The following is an 18,722-nucleotide window of genomic DNA, read 5'->3' as shown; positions in this document are numbered from 1 at the left end:
TGCAAATCAGTCAGCTGCCGCCACCAATGGTAGCAGCCCAGCCCGAACTGCTAGGCCAGGTCCCCTCTACACAGAAAACCAAGCAACCCCAGACATGTTTCGGCCTTGTTGGACCTCCTCAGTGAGGTGCAGCCTGGTTCCCTATGGCGCAGCGAGCAAGGGACCCACGTCTGGGCATACCCTTTCTCACATGGAGAGACAAACTGTGACCACAAAAGTGATGGGTGGAAGGTTTCGAATGAATCTGAACCACTGGCAATTGCTCTGGGCAACCTTCCACACCACCGTTTTTTAGCCCGTCTGCGCCATTGCAAAAGGGGTCCAGCCATGTGCAAATCAGTCAGCTGCCACCACCAATGGTAGCAGCCCAGCCCGAACTGCTAGGCCAGGTCCCCTCTGCACAGAAAACCAAGCAACCCCAGGCATGTTTCGGCCTTGTTGGACCTCCTCAGTGAGGTGCAGCCTGGTTCCCTATGGCGCAGCGAGCAAGGGACCCACGTCTGGGCATACCCTCTCTCACATGGAGAGACAAACTGTGACCACAAAAGTGATGGGTGGAAGGTTTCGAATGAATCTGAACCACTGGCAATTGCTCTGGGCAACCTTCCACGCCACCAACACCCATCGCCTTTTAAGCAGGTTTCCCCCATTCATGGACAGCCTAGAGGGTCAATCACACAGCAGGGTGGCTGTCCAGAACATGAGGCTTTCCGTAGTTCATGTTGGTTGGAAGTCACTAAGCATTTCGGTCGAGATAAGAGTCCAAACGGCAGTGAAGTACCCGACACGCAGGTGAAAATAGCATGTACGATGCGAGCGCTCGAACACTGGGAGAGGACAGACTAGGAAGCCCATTGGAGACAGTGTGCTCTGCCCCCGTACCCACCTGTCCCTAAAATGTAGGTGCAGAGATTACAGGGATGAGCACCATTTAACAATACAAAAAGACCAGGGGAAGGAGAATCAGTTGGCTGCCTGGTGGAAGGAAGCTTGGGTTGAAGAAAAACCCTAGCACTGCAGTGAAGAACACAGGAGTGCTGCTCAGAGTAGACACCGTTTAACAGGGAGTGACGAACGACAGAGTCCATTAGACATAGTGGAAGAGTCCCACAGAGGATACACATCTTCTCTGGGATAAAGAACCGGAAGCAATGTGTAAAAAACATACCATTGCAAGAAATTGAAATGTTTAATTTATAAACAAATGTGGAAGTTCAAATTAGTGTCACCCTGATGAAATTCCAGAGAAATGTTTCCTAGATAGAGTGCAAGAGGAATGAAACATGTTGGGCGAAGTGTAGAATGGATGTGAGAGATTGATTGCCATGACAAACAGATGAGAAGAGTTTCATTTTTAACTTAAGGATGACGATATTCTAGAGAGAAATCGCCATTAGACACGATTGTTAAATCCACAACATACAATGAATTTGTGTTTATAAATTATTGTACAGATGTAATTGCATTTAACAACATGATTAATTAAAATAATTGTAATACTAAAATTTCCCGAGTCGGGTCAGAAAGATTGTATGTTTCTGAATAACATTGCTTGCGAAGAGCTTTTTCAAAGGTTTGAGGTTGCCAATTAAGCAATAAGAAAGAGGTATATGATAGGTCACACCTGATAAGGATTCACAACACAAGACTGGTGGAACTATTTTATTATAACCACTGAAAGGACAGCCAGCCAGCCAATCGGGACTAGTTGCATTCAGGCATTCCTAGAGACAAAGGAAAGGGGAGGTTCGGGACCCTCCCTCACATCCTGTCCTGCCAGACACACTGGAGCCAGCGGTGGGCTTCAGGGCTGAAGTCTACCAAAGGCAAGACAAACAAAGGGCTCAAACCTGTCTCAACGCAAGAAAGACCTCACAAACAGGAAATGGCAAAAAAAGAAGACAAGGGCCATTTTGACAAAGCGGTCACCCATGTGTGCTGTACTGCAGCTGAGGGTTCAGCCTGCATTAGAAAAGCACAATGGTAGGAAAAAGTAAACCACTGCCACCAGCCATTTAAAGTAGTGAGGGTAACAACAAATGTTACGTAAGAATGTAGGATAAAGGGCTACTAAGTAACCCCCCCAGCACTCTACATAAGATGGTGTGTGATGGACCCACAAAGAGAAAAGGACTGTTCTTGGGAACTGCAGTTCACCCAAGAAAAGGTATTTAAACCTTAAGAGAAAGCTAAAGGGTTTCTCAGTGACACTGCACTGAAGGTGCTGTATGGAACCATACAAAAAGCAGATGCCTATGGAGTTTGTTAGACTCCAAAAACAGTGAAAATACAAAATCCAATTCAGGTAAAAACACATGAGTGACAAAAAGGTCTCACTCACTCCAGGGTTAAAATTAAAAAGGCCCAAGTCCAGCAAGAGAGCTGGGGGTCTCTAAGGTTGAAGGGAATTAGTACAGAAATTAAAATTCTCCATAACAAATGCCACATCAATAAAGTACAAGTGACTAGTGTGTCATGATTCTTGAAGTGTTGGCTCCAAGTGGACGTCCTGGTTGCAGGATATTTTTTGCACAATGTTTGGATGAATTTTCAGAATCAGCCTTGGGGCATAGTTCCCAGTGGCCACCCTGAGTGATGTGCAAGCGCTTTCACACTTGGTGTTACCAAACTTGCATGGTAGCTTAGGCTGAGCAAGAGGGCAGACCTGAAGATATGGGGATTATGTGAAATTACAGTTAAGGATGCGTATTGTGAGAGGTCAGAAATGTGAGGCGGACAATTTGATAAGGGTTTTTCACAAGTAGCCATTTTAGTAACTTAAAAGCGTATGACAAACGCCTCACTTTCCCTAACCTAACATGGATTTCCCTGCCTATGAAACTGCCTTATATTCAAACAATCTTTCATAACCAACTATCCTCGTAACCTGGGTCGGATCCCCTATCCCCAGATTTAAAGCAGGATTTTGACAAACAAAAGTTCCAATTAGTAACGTTCTTTTCAATACTTCAGTTCTACATCAAAGGCAACACATCTCTCCAATAGCCATGTTTTTGTAGAAACACAAAAGTTATTTTCCTTCTTGAGGGTTCACTTAACAAATGGATTGTTTTATAACTAAACAAAGATCATCACTCTTAGCAACAAAGATTTCCACAAGCTGTCGTTTATCAGACCAAAAAAGTCTTTGGGCCTCATTACGGGTTCGGCGGTAACCCTGCCAGTGCTACCAACTAGTTGCCACCAGACCTGTAATAATTTACTGGTGCTACCGGGTCATTACGAGGCCAGCAGCCTGGGAAGTCAGGCGCCGGTTTATTTGTTAATCCCCATTTCCATAGAGTCCTAACAACAGTGCCGGTGCTCTCATGAGCAGTCTGCCTACCGTGGCCGATGCGCCCGGCAGGGTAAGACCTGTCGGGCACAGCGGCCACGGCAGGCAGATCCGTAGTTTTCTGGTTCGGAAACAATGGTGCTGGTGAGCCCACCGGCACCCTTGTTTCGCCCGGCAAACATATAATGAGGCCGTTTGTCTCCACTTTTCCAGTGAATATTTCAATAGATCTTCTCCTTCTTGAAAAGGCGCCTACTTCACATGTCTTCTTTATACACAACAAGGTTTTCGTCAGGATGGTTTTACCACACTTCATTAAACAGAGTGGACTTGCCACTGTCTTTATACCACAAGCCTACACCACACTCGAGTACTTCATCATCTTCTTGCTGGTCCACTAACCTGCCAGGACTACCACTATCAATCCCTTTCCTGGTGTACTCGCCGGACAGGATAAAACTCCTACTACTAATACTCTGTGGTGAGGCTTACTTCAAACATCAGCAAAGTCGTTGACGTTTAACAGCGTTGTGAGTTATAATTCCCATTGATGTTGTCTGTTCCACTGATTGGGTTGCCACATGCAATGCATGTTATACTCCTATTTTGTTTTTCAACTATTACACCAGGTAGTTGTTGGCAATGTCTCTTATTCAAACTTCTCTCTGCTGCAAGAAAGCGGTTGCTGCTGTTATTTACAATGGCCTTTCTTTGGCTTAGGCAATGCTGGTCGTAATCAGATGGGTACATTGTCTTTTCTTGGCTTTGAAAATGGTGGTTATAAGTCAGTATTGCCCCTTTTCAATTTGGCCAAGGCGTTTATAGTTGTAGTTCACTATTACGCCCTATTTACTCAGGTAATGGTGGCTGTAGTCTTTCTTAGATATTGCCCCCTCTTCACTTGGATAGTAGTTGTAAACTTGCTTCTCTCGTTTTCCTCTCATGAGGATTCTGCCAAAAACACTTTCTTTCATTCATTCATTCATTCATTCATTCGGTATTCAAATAGTTTATCTGTAGCAAACGGTTTTCTACGAAGTGCCCCAAGGTCACCTACCAAAGACTCCTGTGATCCGCGCCTTTCACTGTAGGAGCATATATTGCTCCTCGAATTTTACGGTGCTCGCAAGCCACCGGAGCAAGACACAAGATGAGGAGACCTTCTCTCTCCAGTGGGATAGCCTGTCACAGTACCACTTCGCACTGTGCGACCTCTGCAGTTTAGGCTTCTTACTTCTTCAACCCTCTAGGCACCCATGTCCGCATAACACGCAGCGGTGGTCTCGGCATCCTTCTTTCTTTCTTGGCCGCTGCTGCATTCAGGGTCCCTGGCAACTACTTCTACGGCTTCTCTTAGTCCGCGCCTGAAGGGGATTTAAATAACAAAAATTCCCGCTCAGGTGAGGATCACCAGAAAACACCAGACTGCACATTGCAGTTCTGTACCTCTGAGCTCCTCTTCCCTGTTCCCTTCTTAGCAACCCCCGCCCACCTGGTGCCTTCCTGGTTGCTGATCTTTTTCCCTAATTAAGGAGCCCTCCAGCCTCTTTTCTTTTGCAGATGGGGAGCAGGTGCAAGTGGATCTAGGTCACCTGGCCTATGCCCCGCCCACCTGGCGCCTTCCAGATTGCTGCTCTTTTTCCCTACTTAAGGAGCCCTCCAGCCTCTTTTTCTTTGCAGATGGGGAGCAGGTGCAAGTGGATCTAGGTCACCTGGCCTAAGCCCCGCCCACCTGGCGCCTTCCAGGTTGCTGCTCTTTTTCTCCACTTAGCAAGCCCCGCCCACATGGCGCCTTCCAGGTTGCTGCTCTTTTTCCCCACTTAAGGAGCCCTCCAGCCTCTTTCTTTGCAGGTGGGGAGCAGGTGCAAGTGGATCTAGGTCACCTGGCCTAAGCCGCGCCCACCTGGCGCCTTCCAGGTTGCTGCTCTTTTTCTCCACTTAGCAAGCCCCGCCCACCTGGCGCTTCCAGGTTGCTGCTCTTGTTCCCTACTTAAGGAGCCCTCCAGCCTCTTTTTCTTTGCAGATGGGGAGCAGGTGCAAGTGGATCTAGGTCACCTGGCCTGGCCTAAGCCCTGCACACCTGGCACCTTCCAGGTTATTGCTGTATTTCCCCACTTAGCAAGCCCCACCCACCGGGCGCCTACCTGGTTGCCGCTCTTTTCCTTTGCAGATGGGGACTAGGTCACCTGGCCTAAGCCCCGCCCACCTGGTGCCTTCCAGGTTGCCGCTCTTTTTCCCTACTTAGCAAACCCTGTCCAGCTGGCACCTTCCTGGTTGCCGCTCTTTTTCCGTACTTAAGGAGCCCTCCAGCTTCTTTTCCTTTGCAGATAGCCAGTGAAAGTGGATCTAGGTCACCTGGCCTAAGCACCACCCACCTTTCTAGCCCTGCCTATTCCTTCCTGCTCTTAACTTTTAGATCAAGGGCATCGCTCGCCCGGGCGCTCAAAGCGAAGGGTAGATGAGGAAAAGGGCAATTCCTGTTTGGACCAGGAGGACCAAGGCCTGACCCCCTCCTCAGACAGCAGGTAAGCATGCACAACATGTGTTTACTCCCTTTGTCCCCACAGGCCATCCCCCCCCCCTTTGGTCCCCCTGTGATGTTCCCTCGTGCCCCCCACTCTTCTTGCACACAGGTGTTGTCCGTTTTGCTTGATTCTTCTGCCCTGCTCCCCTCCCGCCTCCCTCCAGTCTACTTCTGCAGGAGTCTGTCCTGATACATTCTGGTTTCACCATCACAGTCTTGTGGCCAATGCTGGATTTGACTTTTATGGACTTCATTGATACACGGTGCGTCACCCTTTCTCAACTCTCATGCTGGACTTCCTTTGCATCTTGTACTCATGGTGGCCCTGAATCATGCTGTTCCCATCTTCATCTTGTATCCTGGCTTGAAACATTATGTGTTACTACCGACTTCTGCAATTGTATTCGCTCTCCCTGCTTGCTTCTCCACTCTTTTTGACTGCTTACTCTCTGTTCTCTCCTCGTCCCCTCCTCCCCTTACTTTCTTCAATCCACTTACTCCATCAGAATTGTCCCTGCACCTACTATGATAGCAACCTCTTCTGTCTCCTCCCTCTTCCCCTTACTTGTTATTTTTTTTTCCTCCCTCTCCTTCCAGCACTATCTGAAATGTCATCAGGCATAGTACGATAGTCACTTGTTTTGTTCCTCCCTTCCCTTTCTGCACCCCTCTCCCTCACCTTTTGTTTTTCTCCGGCTCTACCAGAAATGTCGTCAGGCCTATAAGTATGGTAGTCGCCCGTTTCCATTTCCTTCCCACTCTCCCCCTCCCTTCCTTATCTATGTCTTAGCTCTTGCACTATCTGAAATGTCATCAGGCCGAGTACAATAGTTCATTTCACATCCTTACTCTTCATGGCCTGTAAAAATGTCATTGTATTTTCCCTTGTTTTCCCCCCTTGCCTTGAAGCGCTTTGAAACACATTGTGTATAGGCGCTATATAAATAAACTATCATATGATATCATAAGGGGAGAAGGATACTTTTATCCTTTCGGCAATCCCCATTGTGAGATCAGCACACCCCACCTTATACAGAGCTCTGAGGAGATGCATGGTATCCCTTTATCACTGTTGCTGTAACTTTTCTGTTACAGTTATTTACTTACCTGCAGAACATATGTTCTCAAGGGTATAGAGAGATATTTGTATCCTCTCTACGTTTTATATTGTGAGTCCAGCACACCCTACCTTCTGTGGAGTGCTGAGGGTTACTTTGTATCCCCTCTCTCACTGCTCCTGTAACATTTATGTTACAGTGACAAGCTTACTGGCTGGTGGCAATGGATGTGTTCCACTGACTTTTGTGTGATTTTCACTTGCAAGCTGTCAATGCACATAAGGGTGGCTTCGTTCTTTTTTCCCCCCATTTTTAGCGTGCTTGTTCTTACCTGGTCCTTCTTTTGCCATCTTAGGAGGGGATCCCCTTGGCTGGAACCCTTTGTGTAGCCTGCCGAGGCTAAAGAGAGTCTGTGGAAATAGGAAACAAGGGAGGAGTCCGAAACTCTGCAGCCCTTTGTCTTCTGCCATGCCAGCCTCGAACCAGTCCTAACTGAAAACTGAAACGACAGCCACCCCCAATGTTTGAATGTAGCATGTGTGCTGATTGGCTGGGTTCCTGGATAAATGGCCTGGATCTGGAATCTGAAGACAAGTCGACCACTGGAGCTGAATCCGATGAGGAAGAAGAAGAGAAGACGGCTGTAGCTGATTCCAGCAACTGGCGATGCCTGCTGTGTAACAGCTGCCTGTGCTGACCCCTTCTTCCATGCGACAGAGGAGTCCCGAAGACAGCGATTCTGACCATTAGACAGGTAGGACCAATTATTCTTAAGAACACCTGCAATTCGAGCCATCCCACAACGAACTATGACCTTCCTAGGCTGCAAACCGCCAATACCCTAGGACCAATGTCTTCCCATGAATGAATCTCACTGAAACTTCGGTGGACTTCTGTTGGACCTCCAGGAGCAAGATTCCACTCCTTGAAGTCCCCTCACCAGAGTGCTGGGCCGAGTTAGTAAGGCGAATCAGACGAAGAATGTTCCAAATCTGGTACCTTGAAAAGGGCAATAAATCCAGAGCCGTGAGAAGCACCGAAGAATCCTTTGTTGGGTGCCTTTCTGTTGACTGCTGCTGCAAGTTCCCATCCAATGTCCTGTCTTTCGTCACTACGACCAAGAATCCAGAGACCGGGTCCTATGCTGCTGCATCGTGAAGGCGTCCATCTGCAAGCTCTTCTTCACTGCTAGGATACTGTCCGGCTGAGGGCAATACTTACCTAAGGTCTTGTGATGCTCCTGTTTGGCTAGGGTGGCGATTTGTGTAGTGCGAGTTCACCCTAACCATTCGGAACACATCTAGGGAGCCTTCTATGAAGTCCCCAAACACTTTCTACTAACTCTAAAGTCTGTACTTACTTATTGGACGAGATATCCGCTAGAACTCAAGACTTTCCTGCGTCTGTGCCTTATCCTGGCCTGCCTACTGTTGGCCACTGGACCAACAGTGTCCCCCTTATGCCACTGAGAACACTCATGACCTAGAATAGGGAAGGACTTCTAAAGTATAAAGCCTCTGTCCAGGAAATAGAACAAGTATTGCAAAGTACTTACTTACTATGTGCTAGTGCTCTAACTGATTATCTCTGAAACAGAATACGTTACAAGTGTTACAAAGTTCTGACTTACCTGTGAATTGCTTACTGTCATTCTGAAAATTATATTATTTCTGAAACTGAATAAGTGTAACAGTACTACCAATAGGGATTTATTCACCTTGAATAGCATACTGCCATTCTAAATGTGTAATACTGAGTTCTTACTTATCTTTGAAGTGCATACCGCCATTCTGGAAAGTAATTCATAAGTTATTGCTTACTTTTGAATTGTGTTCCACTATACTAAAAAGTAATATAGGTGTAACTGCATCATTCCTGAAAGAAGAATAAGTCACACATGTTGCAAAGTGCTTGGCAGGGTCTTTGTATTATTACTGAAACAGAATAACTTACATAAGTGGCCAGGCACTTACTTGTAATAGGATTGGTAAAACTATATTATTCTTGAAACTGAATTAGTAACACAGTTTACTACCAATAGGGTCCGCTTACCTTGAATTACATGCTATCATTCTAAAAGCCTACTAATATGTTTTCACTCCCCTTGAATATCATACAGCCATTCTAAATGTGCAACACTACATTTTACTCACCTTGAACTGCATACTTCTCTTATAAATGTGGTTTATGCTTTGGTTTACTTACCATAAGTATTGTGTTGGTTTTAAAAATGGTGTTTATAACTTATAATAGTACTTACCTTTCTAAAGAAATCTCAGGCTCAGTCGTTTTTCGAAGAAACAAGCTGGTGGTAGATCTCTCTTCGGCTGGGGCCTCCCTCTGGAACAGCCTCCCTGCCACTCTAAAACTTGGAGAACCATCTCCGGTTCCGGAAGCACCTCAAGACCTTCCTCTTTTCTCCTGCCTTCGCTCCCTCTCTCCCCTGCTGATCTGTTCTCTCTTGGCACCGTGCACCTGGCCACCCTCTGTCCTAGGTACCTGCTCACCCTGCCACTCTCCCGCACTTACTCTGTATCTGTACCCATACAGCCCCCCCTTTTTCTTCCTGCACTTATCAGACCTACCCTGTCTTCTGCCTTAAACCCAGCACTTGCAAATTGCTGGCTGCATTACCACTGTTTGTTGCCTTTATTATGTATTTATTGTTATTTATCTGTTTCTCCTCTGCTTCACACTTTCCACTCCTCCCCCTTCCATGCCCTTTTCCCCTCCCCCTCTCCCATGCACTTGCGTGTTCTCAATGTCACTGGGCCTAGTAAGATTGCTGTTTTGTTCTACCCTGTTCCCCTCCCTTGCCTTGTCGCGCTCTGAAACACTTGTGTACGAGCGCGATAGAAATAAAATATCAATCAATCTTTACCTGTGTGTACATAAAAAAAATATTATTTGTACAACACATCAGTGTATACATGGATCTTTGTGCCATATGTATGCTACAAGTTCTATGTACCCCTCTACATCCCTCACTACCTCCTAAAATAAGCCTGGCTGCTCTGTCAAGTCTACCCTAATATCAGTTGGAGTTTCTGTATTGCTCAAGGTATAGTTCTATAAAGTCCCCTTTGGGTGGACTTTAGAAAAACTGTCCTAACAATGGTATATTTAGTGACTGTGGCAAGACGTGCAGCGTACAATAGGGATTATATTTTTTATTTTATTGGATATGTGTAAGGGGCCTATACAACAAATGGTGTTTCAAGGCACCACAATACAAAAAGGTAATGGGGAGTCCAAGAAAGAAAGATAACAATAACGGTCCTACTAGGCCTTATGAAGTGTGGATCGTGCAAGTGCATTAACAAGAAGTGCGAGGGAGGGGTTGGGTGAGTGTAGGGCAAGAGTAGAATGTGCAAGTGAAAGTGGGAGTGGAGGAGTGGGGGGGGAGAGAGGGGCTAGGCTAGTGCTAAGGGCAGCCAACTGGGCAAGTGTCAGAAATTGCAGGGGGAGCAGGGAGTGAGGGTCCACATGCTAAAAGCGAAAAAGCGAGTAAGGGGGTGGAGTGGGCAGGGAGTGCTGGTGCCCTGTAGAACTCAGAGGGGAACCAGGCAGCCAGTCACTGGAGCAGACGGGGGCATTAGCAGGGTAGGGGGGGGAGAGGGAGGGAAGGAAGAAGAGAAAGGGAGGGTCTTGAGGAGCTTCCAGAAATTAAAGAGAACCGGCTCAAGGCTGAGAGGGACAGGGAGACCATTCAAGAGGGAGGCTCTTGTGGAGGAGAGAGATCTACCCCCCCACTCTCTGCTTAGAGAAGCGTCTGATTTGCAGAGAGTTGGAGCTAGAAGACTGAAGGGCTCTAGCAGGGAGGTATTTAGTCAGAGAGAGTTGGATGAAGCTAGGTGCCATGCCCCAGAAAGCCTTGTGCATGATGCAGAGGGTCTTGAGCTTGATCCTAGCAGCAACCGGTAACCAGTGAAGAGATTTTAGGGCTAGAGAGATGCGGCCCGTGGGCTGAAGGCCAAGGATAAGTCTTGCAGTCCTATTCTGGATTAGTTGAAGGGGGCGATGGGAGGATAAAGGAGGATTGAGGAAGAGGCTGTTGCAGTAGTCCAGGCTAGAGAGGACCAGAGCTCTGGAGACATTGAGCTTCTGGGGGAAGGTGAAGAAAGGGAGAATGCCTCTTAGTGTGTGCAGTTTATAGTGGGCCTTCTTGGCAAGGTCCGCGATGTGAGGGGAGAAGGAGAGAGAGGAGTCAAAGATGACACCAAGGTTTTTTGCCTCACAAGAGGGTGAGAGGAGGGGACCCATAGAGGGGGGCCAGAGGGTAGGAGGGAAGAGAGACCTGGGGTCATAATGAGAAGAATCTCAGTCTTACTGGCATTAAGGCAGAGATCATTGGCAGCACACCATGCCTGAATAGCAGGCAGGCAGTCAGGGATGAGAGAGGAGGAAGAGGAGGCAGTGGAGGGAAGCTTGCAGGAGAGCTGCGTGGCGTCTGCATAACACTGGAAGTGAGGAGAGAAGGAGGAGATCAGGTGGGCCAGAGGGGCAAGGTAGATGTTGAAAAGACCCAGCGAGAGGATAGAACCTTAAGGGACGCCACAGATGGAGAGTGTGATAGGGGAGAGAAAAGGGCCCAATTGAACCTGGGAGGGTCGGTCAGAGGGGAATGAGGTCAAAGAATGCAGTGGAAGGCCTGTGATGCCAAGGATGTCACAGAGCCGATTTGTCAGGGTGGCATGATCGACCATGTAAAAGGCAGAGGAAAGATCCAGAATGATAAGAACGGATGGAGAGTTGAGATCGAGGTTTGAGAGCAGGTCATCACAGTTTCTATACCTCTGGCTGCTCTGAAGCCATACAGGTGGTTGTGGAGACAGCCAACAGATTCAGTGTGTTGGATCGGTTGTGAGAGGATCAGTTTCTCCAGGATAATGCCAAGGAAGGTGGTAATGGAGATAGGGTGGTAGTTAGCCAGGTAGGAGGGGTCAACAGAGGGCTTTTTGAGGAGAGGATGCACAAGGGAGTGCTTGAGGGGTAGCGAGAAGGAGCCAGTGGCAAAGGAGTGATTACAGAAATCTGCCAAAGCTGGGGCAAGTGAGGCAATGTTGTCCTTTGCACTTAACTGGTTAAAGAAAAAGAATATCTATCCATAGGAACCTCTAAGTCTGCTTTGACCTATGGACTAAGGGTTTGCTAACAATTTTTACTTCAGATTGATTTCTTACGAAAGGAGGTTTCTAACATTGGACTCAACCTACAATCATTTGTGAGGGGACCTTAGGTAAGAGACCACTTATAGTATTTATCGAATTGTCCTGAAAACCTAGCCTGAATTATATAAATGATCATACTCTCTCAGATTAATATGTCTAGAAACATCGAATTCGTCTGTGGCGAAGACAGAGAAGAAGGAATACATGCATTGGACAGAAAAATGCAACTGCCGCATGATACCATGGTAACAGAGAGCTATGTTCTGGGCATAATGATGTCACTACATGTGTGGCCTAGTATATATCCTACACAGCAAAAGCATTGCTGTATGGCACCCTCTGGGAATCAACGGTGCAGCACTGCAATATTTGCAGGATAACAGAATGACAGCATTTGCAAAGCAGTGCAAACAGTCTGTATCGCAAGCACCCCAGACTACTTCTCTTTTTATGATACTCTCATTTCAATTACCCTGTTAAGATGGTTATGCAGAACCTTATTATTCAGACTGGCTAGATTGATCACAGGTTCTGGTTAATGGCGTGTGCCAGATAATCAAGTCATGCTTTTAATGTGCAGTACTATTCCAAAAGGCCCTAATATCATGGAGCATACAAACTTTATAAAAAGATCAAAAATATGACTAATGCAGCAATTATGGCATGACACAACGCTTGCATAACACTTGTATAACAGTAAGGATGCAAATCCTAAGGCTAGCTCAATGAGAAACTATTCCCACACTTAAGATCTGATGTTTCTTCATGTAAAATCCTATCAAATTTACTACATTCCCAATTATAGATTTACACTTTTCTTTTACAGGAAATCTGATCCAAACCACTTTGAAAAAACATAAAATGTAGGGACAATGCTATATCGGGATCCACATGTTTATGTCGGTTTGATGACATGCTGAGCTTTGCCACAGAAAACAAGAGGTGTTCCTTAGACTCCCTCCCCTCCATATCCGCTTGTCAATTGGTAACTTTTTACCTCTCCATCTGCATCTCCTGCTTCCTTTGCCAAATTCCGGAAGAAGTCATCATCCCCAAGAGATCTGCAACACAGTTAGATGGTAAGAAGGCTCTGTAATTCTACAAAGGAAAAGAAGAGAACACTCGCCAGACTGCCCCCATGGGCATCCCGCTATCTTCAATGAGGAAAAAAACAGTTTGGTCTCATTTGGCTGGGGCTCTTAGTTACCTGTACCTTGAATAACTAGGGACTGTGTTTACCTTGTCTAATTACCTATAGTTTGTTTCTGCCCTACCTTTAATATCTGTAACCTGGAGCTGTGGATTCTCCAACCTTCAACAGCCAAACTGGACAGTCCGGCCTTTATGACCTGGAACTCTCCGATCTTCCTACCCTCAATAAAATGCATCCAGCCTGTCCAGTGTGATGTCCGATGATCAGAAACTTTAGAGAATTCAATATAGAAGTATTTCGAAACTTTCTAAGCCATACATACATTTCTCTAAACAAGACCCATCCCTCAAAGACCAGACAGAAATAGTCTGATAGTTCTGTACAGCCTCAAAGCCATCCCCAGTATCTAAAACAAAAGTTCAACTGACTTCTATTTTGAAGTATGCATCAGTGCTCAAAATAGCTGGGTGCTATTTAGCTCCTGGGTATCACCTAGAGGTGTGCCTGGTTAGCCAGACACTAGCAGCTACAAACTAGTGACGCACAAAAACAACCACCTGACTGTTACGGGAGAATTCTATGTTTGGTGGGTTGTGCTAGTCCTTTTTTTTATGGACTCCTAAACCTTTTAGTTTTTCCTGTATTTTTATTTTGTATATTGTGGCATGTCAGAAGAAGTAGGCGCAGACTGTGAAGAAATTTCCAACAATGGTTTATTAAATAATATGAAGAAGGCCTCTTTCTCGCTATAACTATGGGGTGTTCCCAACCTATATAATTAACTAAGGTATTAGTCATTGTCCAGGAATGTCCAATTAAAAGGAAAGTCCACTGTCTAAAACTAACCCTATATGACCCTACCACTATTCAAAACTAAGGGCAGGATAATGAATTCCTTCTCCTGGTGAAGCAAGGTTCTGCTTTGCTTTAGTGTTTTTTGAATATCTTATTTCAAATAGTGTCCAGCTGCCTTCTGTACCAGGGCTTGCAATTCTTGGAGAAGGTCTTTGACTCTTTGCTTATCTTGTGGACTTATTTGACCAGGGCCCTTTCGTAAAGTTTGTTTGATCCTTATATCCACAGTATGTTGTGTACGACCCTGCCTATTACCTTCTCTTGACTAGGTTATCCCATCTGCATAATTACGGATTCCCCATTTCTGGTATTAGTTTGTCCTGGTTATTGGGTATTTGATCCACTTCTTTTGTGGTTACTGCATAGTATTCTCTCCCCAACAACCTCAGACTGCGGATTCGGTACACTGTCTTCCCAGTGTCTGATACTCTAGTTCCGAGTTATTCTGAACTTCGCAGGCTCTGTGGCTATCGTTGGCTCCACCTCCAGCTTGTGTTACACTACAAAGGTGCCTCCTTGCCCCCTTTTGCTCCTCTCTCTCCTCAATCTCAGTGTGTCCTCCTCCTTAAACCTCCGAGTCACAGTGAAGTCAAGGTTTGTCCTTAAAGAGGCTGCTTAATTTCTTTGATACTCATGGTGCATGTTAACATTCTGTTCAGCCCAGTCTTGTTTTTTATTGCTGCTAAGCATCTCAAGCAGTCCCATGTGTGCCATCACGAGAGAGGGGTTAAGGAGTGATTTAGAGGAACGGGAGCCCTTGTCCCCTAAGGGGGAGTCTCTCCCCGTATGGTCCCACTTCCTCAGACTCCGAGGGATGGTCTTGCGGAGTGGGTTTACCGCCCTTGCCTCAAAAGGGGAAGACTCCCTCTTGGGAAGAAAGGATGAATTCCCTCGATTCATGACAATAGCCAGCCTGTTTTTGTAGGCAGAGGAATTTCTGCTGAAACCCCACTGCCACTGCAACTGTTATGGAGTATATGATCCCATAGCAGCCCATAAGGCTCATGGGACAGCATTGGTTTTCATGCCCCCTAGTTTGGCACTAGTGGAATATCACCATACATTATTTTTAGTGAGTAAGCTGATGGCACCTGTAATTTAGTTTTGGCTTCCCCAGGGGTGCAAGCTGATTTACTGCTATAGTAGCCCAGTGTACCTTTTTATTTTTTTGGCAATCAGTTTTTATTTGCATTTATTAACAATAACATTTCCAACATGAGGGATATTCTTCCCCGTCTTGACCCCTCCCCCTTCCCTGGTCCGGAATCAGTCCCTGGTGTTGCTCCTTCCCTCGGGGAGGCCATGATGTGAAGTTGTCGGTCTCCTCGGGGAGTACCGTTGTGTAGGTTCAGTAATGTGAGGCATTCACAGTTTATCTTCACCCGGAGGATCTGTAATACCCAGGAGGCTCATGGATCTAGGGCACCATGCACGGTCTGCACCCTCTCTTAAGTATCTCAATAGGGATGACCAATCTGTGCTGAATCTGCTGGGTTCCCCTTGTAACGTGTATGTAAGCCGTTCCATGGCTAGGAATGACCAAACTTTCGCAACCCACTCGTAGTCCTGCGAGGGATCCTTCTTCCACTTACGGGCCAGCACGAGCGCTGCAGCCGTCATCATGATGACAGAGTTTACGGTCGGGCTTCGAAGTGATGTTCTCCAGCATCCTATCGAGACCCATCATTGCTAGCCCTCTGTTCCCTCCACCCTTAACCCCTAGTATGTGTTCTACTGTGACTCCAGGTGCCCTCTCCTCCACATTACCTTCAACATAGATGTGAGGTCCCCGGGTACATTCTATGCAGTCTGACCGGTGTTAGATGCCACTGTAATATTAGTTTCAAACATATCTCTCTAATTTGTAGGAATCTCGATAGCTTCGGGACCTGCGTCCACAGATTTGCCCCTTTCCGATTCCTCTATTGTGCTTCCCGTGGCCTCTCCCCATTTCCTCATGTAAGCTCTTGTCAGTCAGACTTCTGCCTCTTATGTGTTTATATATTGATGCAACCACTCTCTAATACCCAGGGTCTGTATTCAGGTACTTATCGATTGGTGTTAATTGGCGGGTACCCACTACTTTCATGGTGGGGTGTAGCAGCCAGTGCCTTAGCTGGGTGTAGCTGTACCTCTGGTTTTTCCCCAAGCCAAAGTCCTCCTTACATTGTTCAAAAAATGTAACCTGGTCACCCACGAACATGTCTCTACCCTCTGACATCCCCCTTGTTGCCAGGCTTCGAAGACTTGCGTGTTGTGACCCGGGGTGAACTGTTGGTTGTCGAACAGGGGTGGGGGGGTGTAGTGATGTGCAAGCTTTTTACCGCATAGTCCCATGCCTCTCCCACCGCTGTTAAGATTATGCTTTGTACATTTGCGCTGGTCTGTCTGCTTTAGCGTTCCATAGGATCCCTTCTAGGTCTTCCACTGCTACTACCCTATCCATGGGTCTCCATATCTTCCCCCGGTCACCCCTTTGCCAGTACCTGATTATCCTCGTTTGGGCGGCCGTGAAGTAGCCTCTAAATTCCGGTTCCCTCATTCCCCCTCTGGGTTTTGGGGTTCTCAATAATTTGGCGGCTATTCTCGGGGGTTTATTTTTCCAGACAAATTGATTAGTGATTTTGTGGAGAGCCCTGAAAATGACCAGAGGAATGCAAATTGGGAGAGCCGTAAAGAAAGAGATGCTGTTGGAGAACCACCATTTTTAGAATGTTTATGTGCCATATCCACGTTATTGTCAACAGGCTCCAGTCAACCAATTTATTTTTGAGTTTCTACAGCAGAGGAGGTTAGTTTGACCGGTATGATATATGATATGATAGGTTATTTATAACGTGCTTAATACCCAGAGGTTTCTAAGCGCGGACCCGGGGATCGAACCTGTGGTGCTCTGTGTCATATTGCTTCTAAGGCGAGCACGCTGCACCTGAGCTATCCTCCCGGGTATAGCTCTCCCACCGTATTAGCCAGTTTTACCCCTAGGTTATGGCGCTTGTTGTCCATTTATACTGGAAGGACCTTTTGAGCTTTTGTGCCGTTGTGGCCGAGAGAGTGAGGCTAAGGATTTACGATTTATTTGTGTTCACCTTTAATCCGGCCACTGCTCCGAACTTATCGAGTTCAGCGTCCAGTGCCTCCAGGGAGGTCTCTGGGTGGGTCAGTGTCATAAGCATGTCGTCAGCGAAAGCGGCCACTTTGTGGGTGCTCCCCCCGAAGGGTATCCCTGCAATGGTCTCATTTATCCTTACGGCCTGCAGAAAGGGTTCCAGGTGTAGCGCGTAGAGTATGGGGGACAGTGGGCATCCCTGCTTCGTTCCCCTTCTAACCGCTACTGTGTCAGAGATGTGCCCGTTTATGGAGATCCAGAGGAGGGGTTGTTGATAGTTGGCACTGACTCGTCCCTGACTCTGCCCAAATCCCATTTTGGTCATGGTTGCAAAGAGGAAGCCCCACTCCACTCCACTCCACTCCACTCCACTCCACTCCACTCCACTCCACTCCACTCCGTCAAACGCTTTCTCTGCGTCTATGGCCATTAGGAGAGCTGGGAATCCTCTCTTCTGGGTCTTCTCAATTAGGTGTGTGATTCTTCTAATGTTATCTCCTGTCCGTCTGCCTCTAATAATGCCCGATTGGTCGAGTTGGACTAAAACAGGGACGATCCGTTCTAGTCTGTTCGCCAGAATTTTAGTATATATTTTTGGGTCCACATTTATTAAGGCGATGGGGCGATAAGAGCCGCATTCGGTAGGGTCCTTGCCTTTTTTGGGTATTAGTATCACCTTTGCCTCTTCCATTGTCTTTGGTAGTGTTTTTGACTTTCCAACCTGGTTAAATAGATACGCCAGGTGTGGAATTAGTGGGATTTATAGAATTCGGCCACAGAGCCGTCCGGCCCCGGGGATTTGTTCATCGATAGGAAATGTATTGCTAACCTGACCTCATCCCTTGTGATGTCCCCTTCTAGTGCTTCCCTCTCTTCCCTGGTTATTTCATGCATGGTTATTTTATTTAAATAGGCCTCTTGCCGTGTCAGTGATGGATTGTTGGAGCTCTATAACCTGGAGTAGAACTTTATAAACGCTCCTATGTCCTTATTATTCGTGGTAGTCGTGGTAGTCGTCCCTCCCTCCACTTTAATCTTTAGGATCGTTTTGTTCTTTTCCTCCCTCTGCAACATTATGGCCAGAAGGCGGTCTGACATATTAGCTTTGATATAGTATTTTTGCCTAAGGCTCAGTAAATTGCGTTCTGCTGCCCTTGTCTGGATGAGGTCCAACTGCCCCGTAACAACCTATATTCCCTTCTAACAGCTGGTGTCAGTGCCAAGCCCATCGTAGCCATTGTATCCGTTAGCCTCTCCATTATCGCTTTTTCCCGTCTGAGCTCCCAATCCCTTCTTGCTTTTATCGCTATAATTCTCCCCCTCAATGCTGCCTTAAAGAAGGCATCCCACCACGTCTGCGGGGAGGTGTCCTCCACCTTATTTTGCTCAACAAATACCGCTGCTTCGTCTGCTCCTTCTCGGACTAGTATACTATCTTTGAAGAACAGGGTCAGGTAGCGCCACCGCCACAGGCCCGACAGGCTTCCGTTTCTTTGTAGGGCAAATGTAATTGCTCCTAACGTAATGTCTGTTGCTCTCCCGAGCACGCCCCTGGAC

At 46.7% G+C, this 18,722-nt stretch overlaps 1 protein-coding gene across 7 annotated transcripts in view; it reads right to left on the bottom strand.

Annotated features, from left to right (window-relative positions):
* The window catches only part of FBF1 (Fas binding factor 1), a 1,089,678-nt gene that overhangs the window by 914,002 nt on the left and 156,954 nt on the right, over positions 1–18,722 (bottom strand). For 5 of the 7 annotated variants that reach the window (XM_069654733.1, XM_069654729.1, XM_069654732.1 and 2 more), the window contains one exon: positions 13,046–13,109. The exons of the other annotated variants lie outside the window; for them this stretch is intronic. Coding sequence is in view for 4 of the 5 variants with exons in the window: in XM_069654729.1 (XP_069510830.1) it covers positions 13,046–13,109 (64 nt within the window). In the remaining variant the exon portion in view is untranslated. The remainder of the gene's footprint in view (positions 1–13,045; positions 13,110–18,722) is intronic. 7 annotated transcript variants of the gene reach the window in all.

The sequence above is a fragment of the Ambystoma mexicanum genome, chromosome 3q, assembly GCF_040938575.1.
Source record: "Ambystoma mexicanum isolate Mex_15411 chromosome 3q, UKY_AmexF1_1, whole genome shotgun sequence".
Lineage (NCBI taxonomy): Eukaryota > Metazoa > Chordata > Amphibia > Caudata > Ambystomatidae > Ambystoma > Ambystoma mexicanum.
This window is presented reverse-complemented; position numbering and strand designations above follow the sequence as displayed.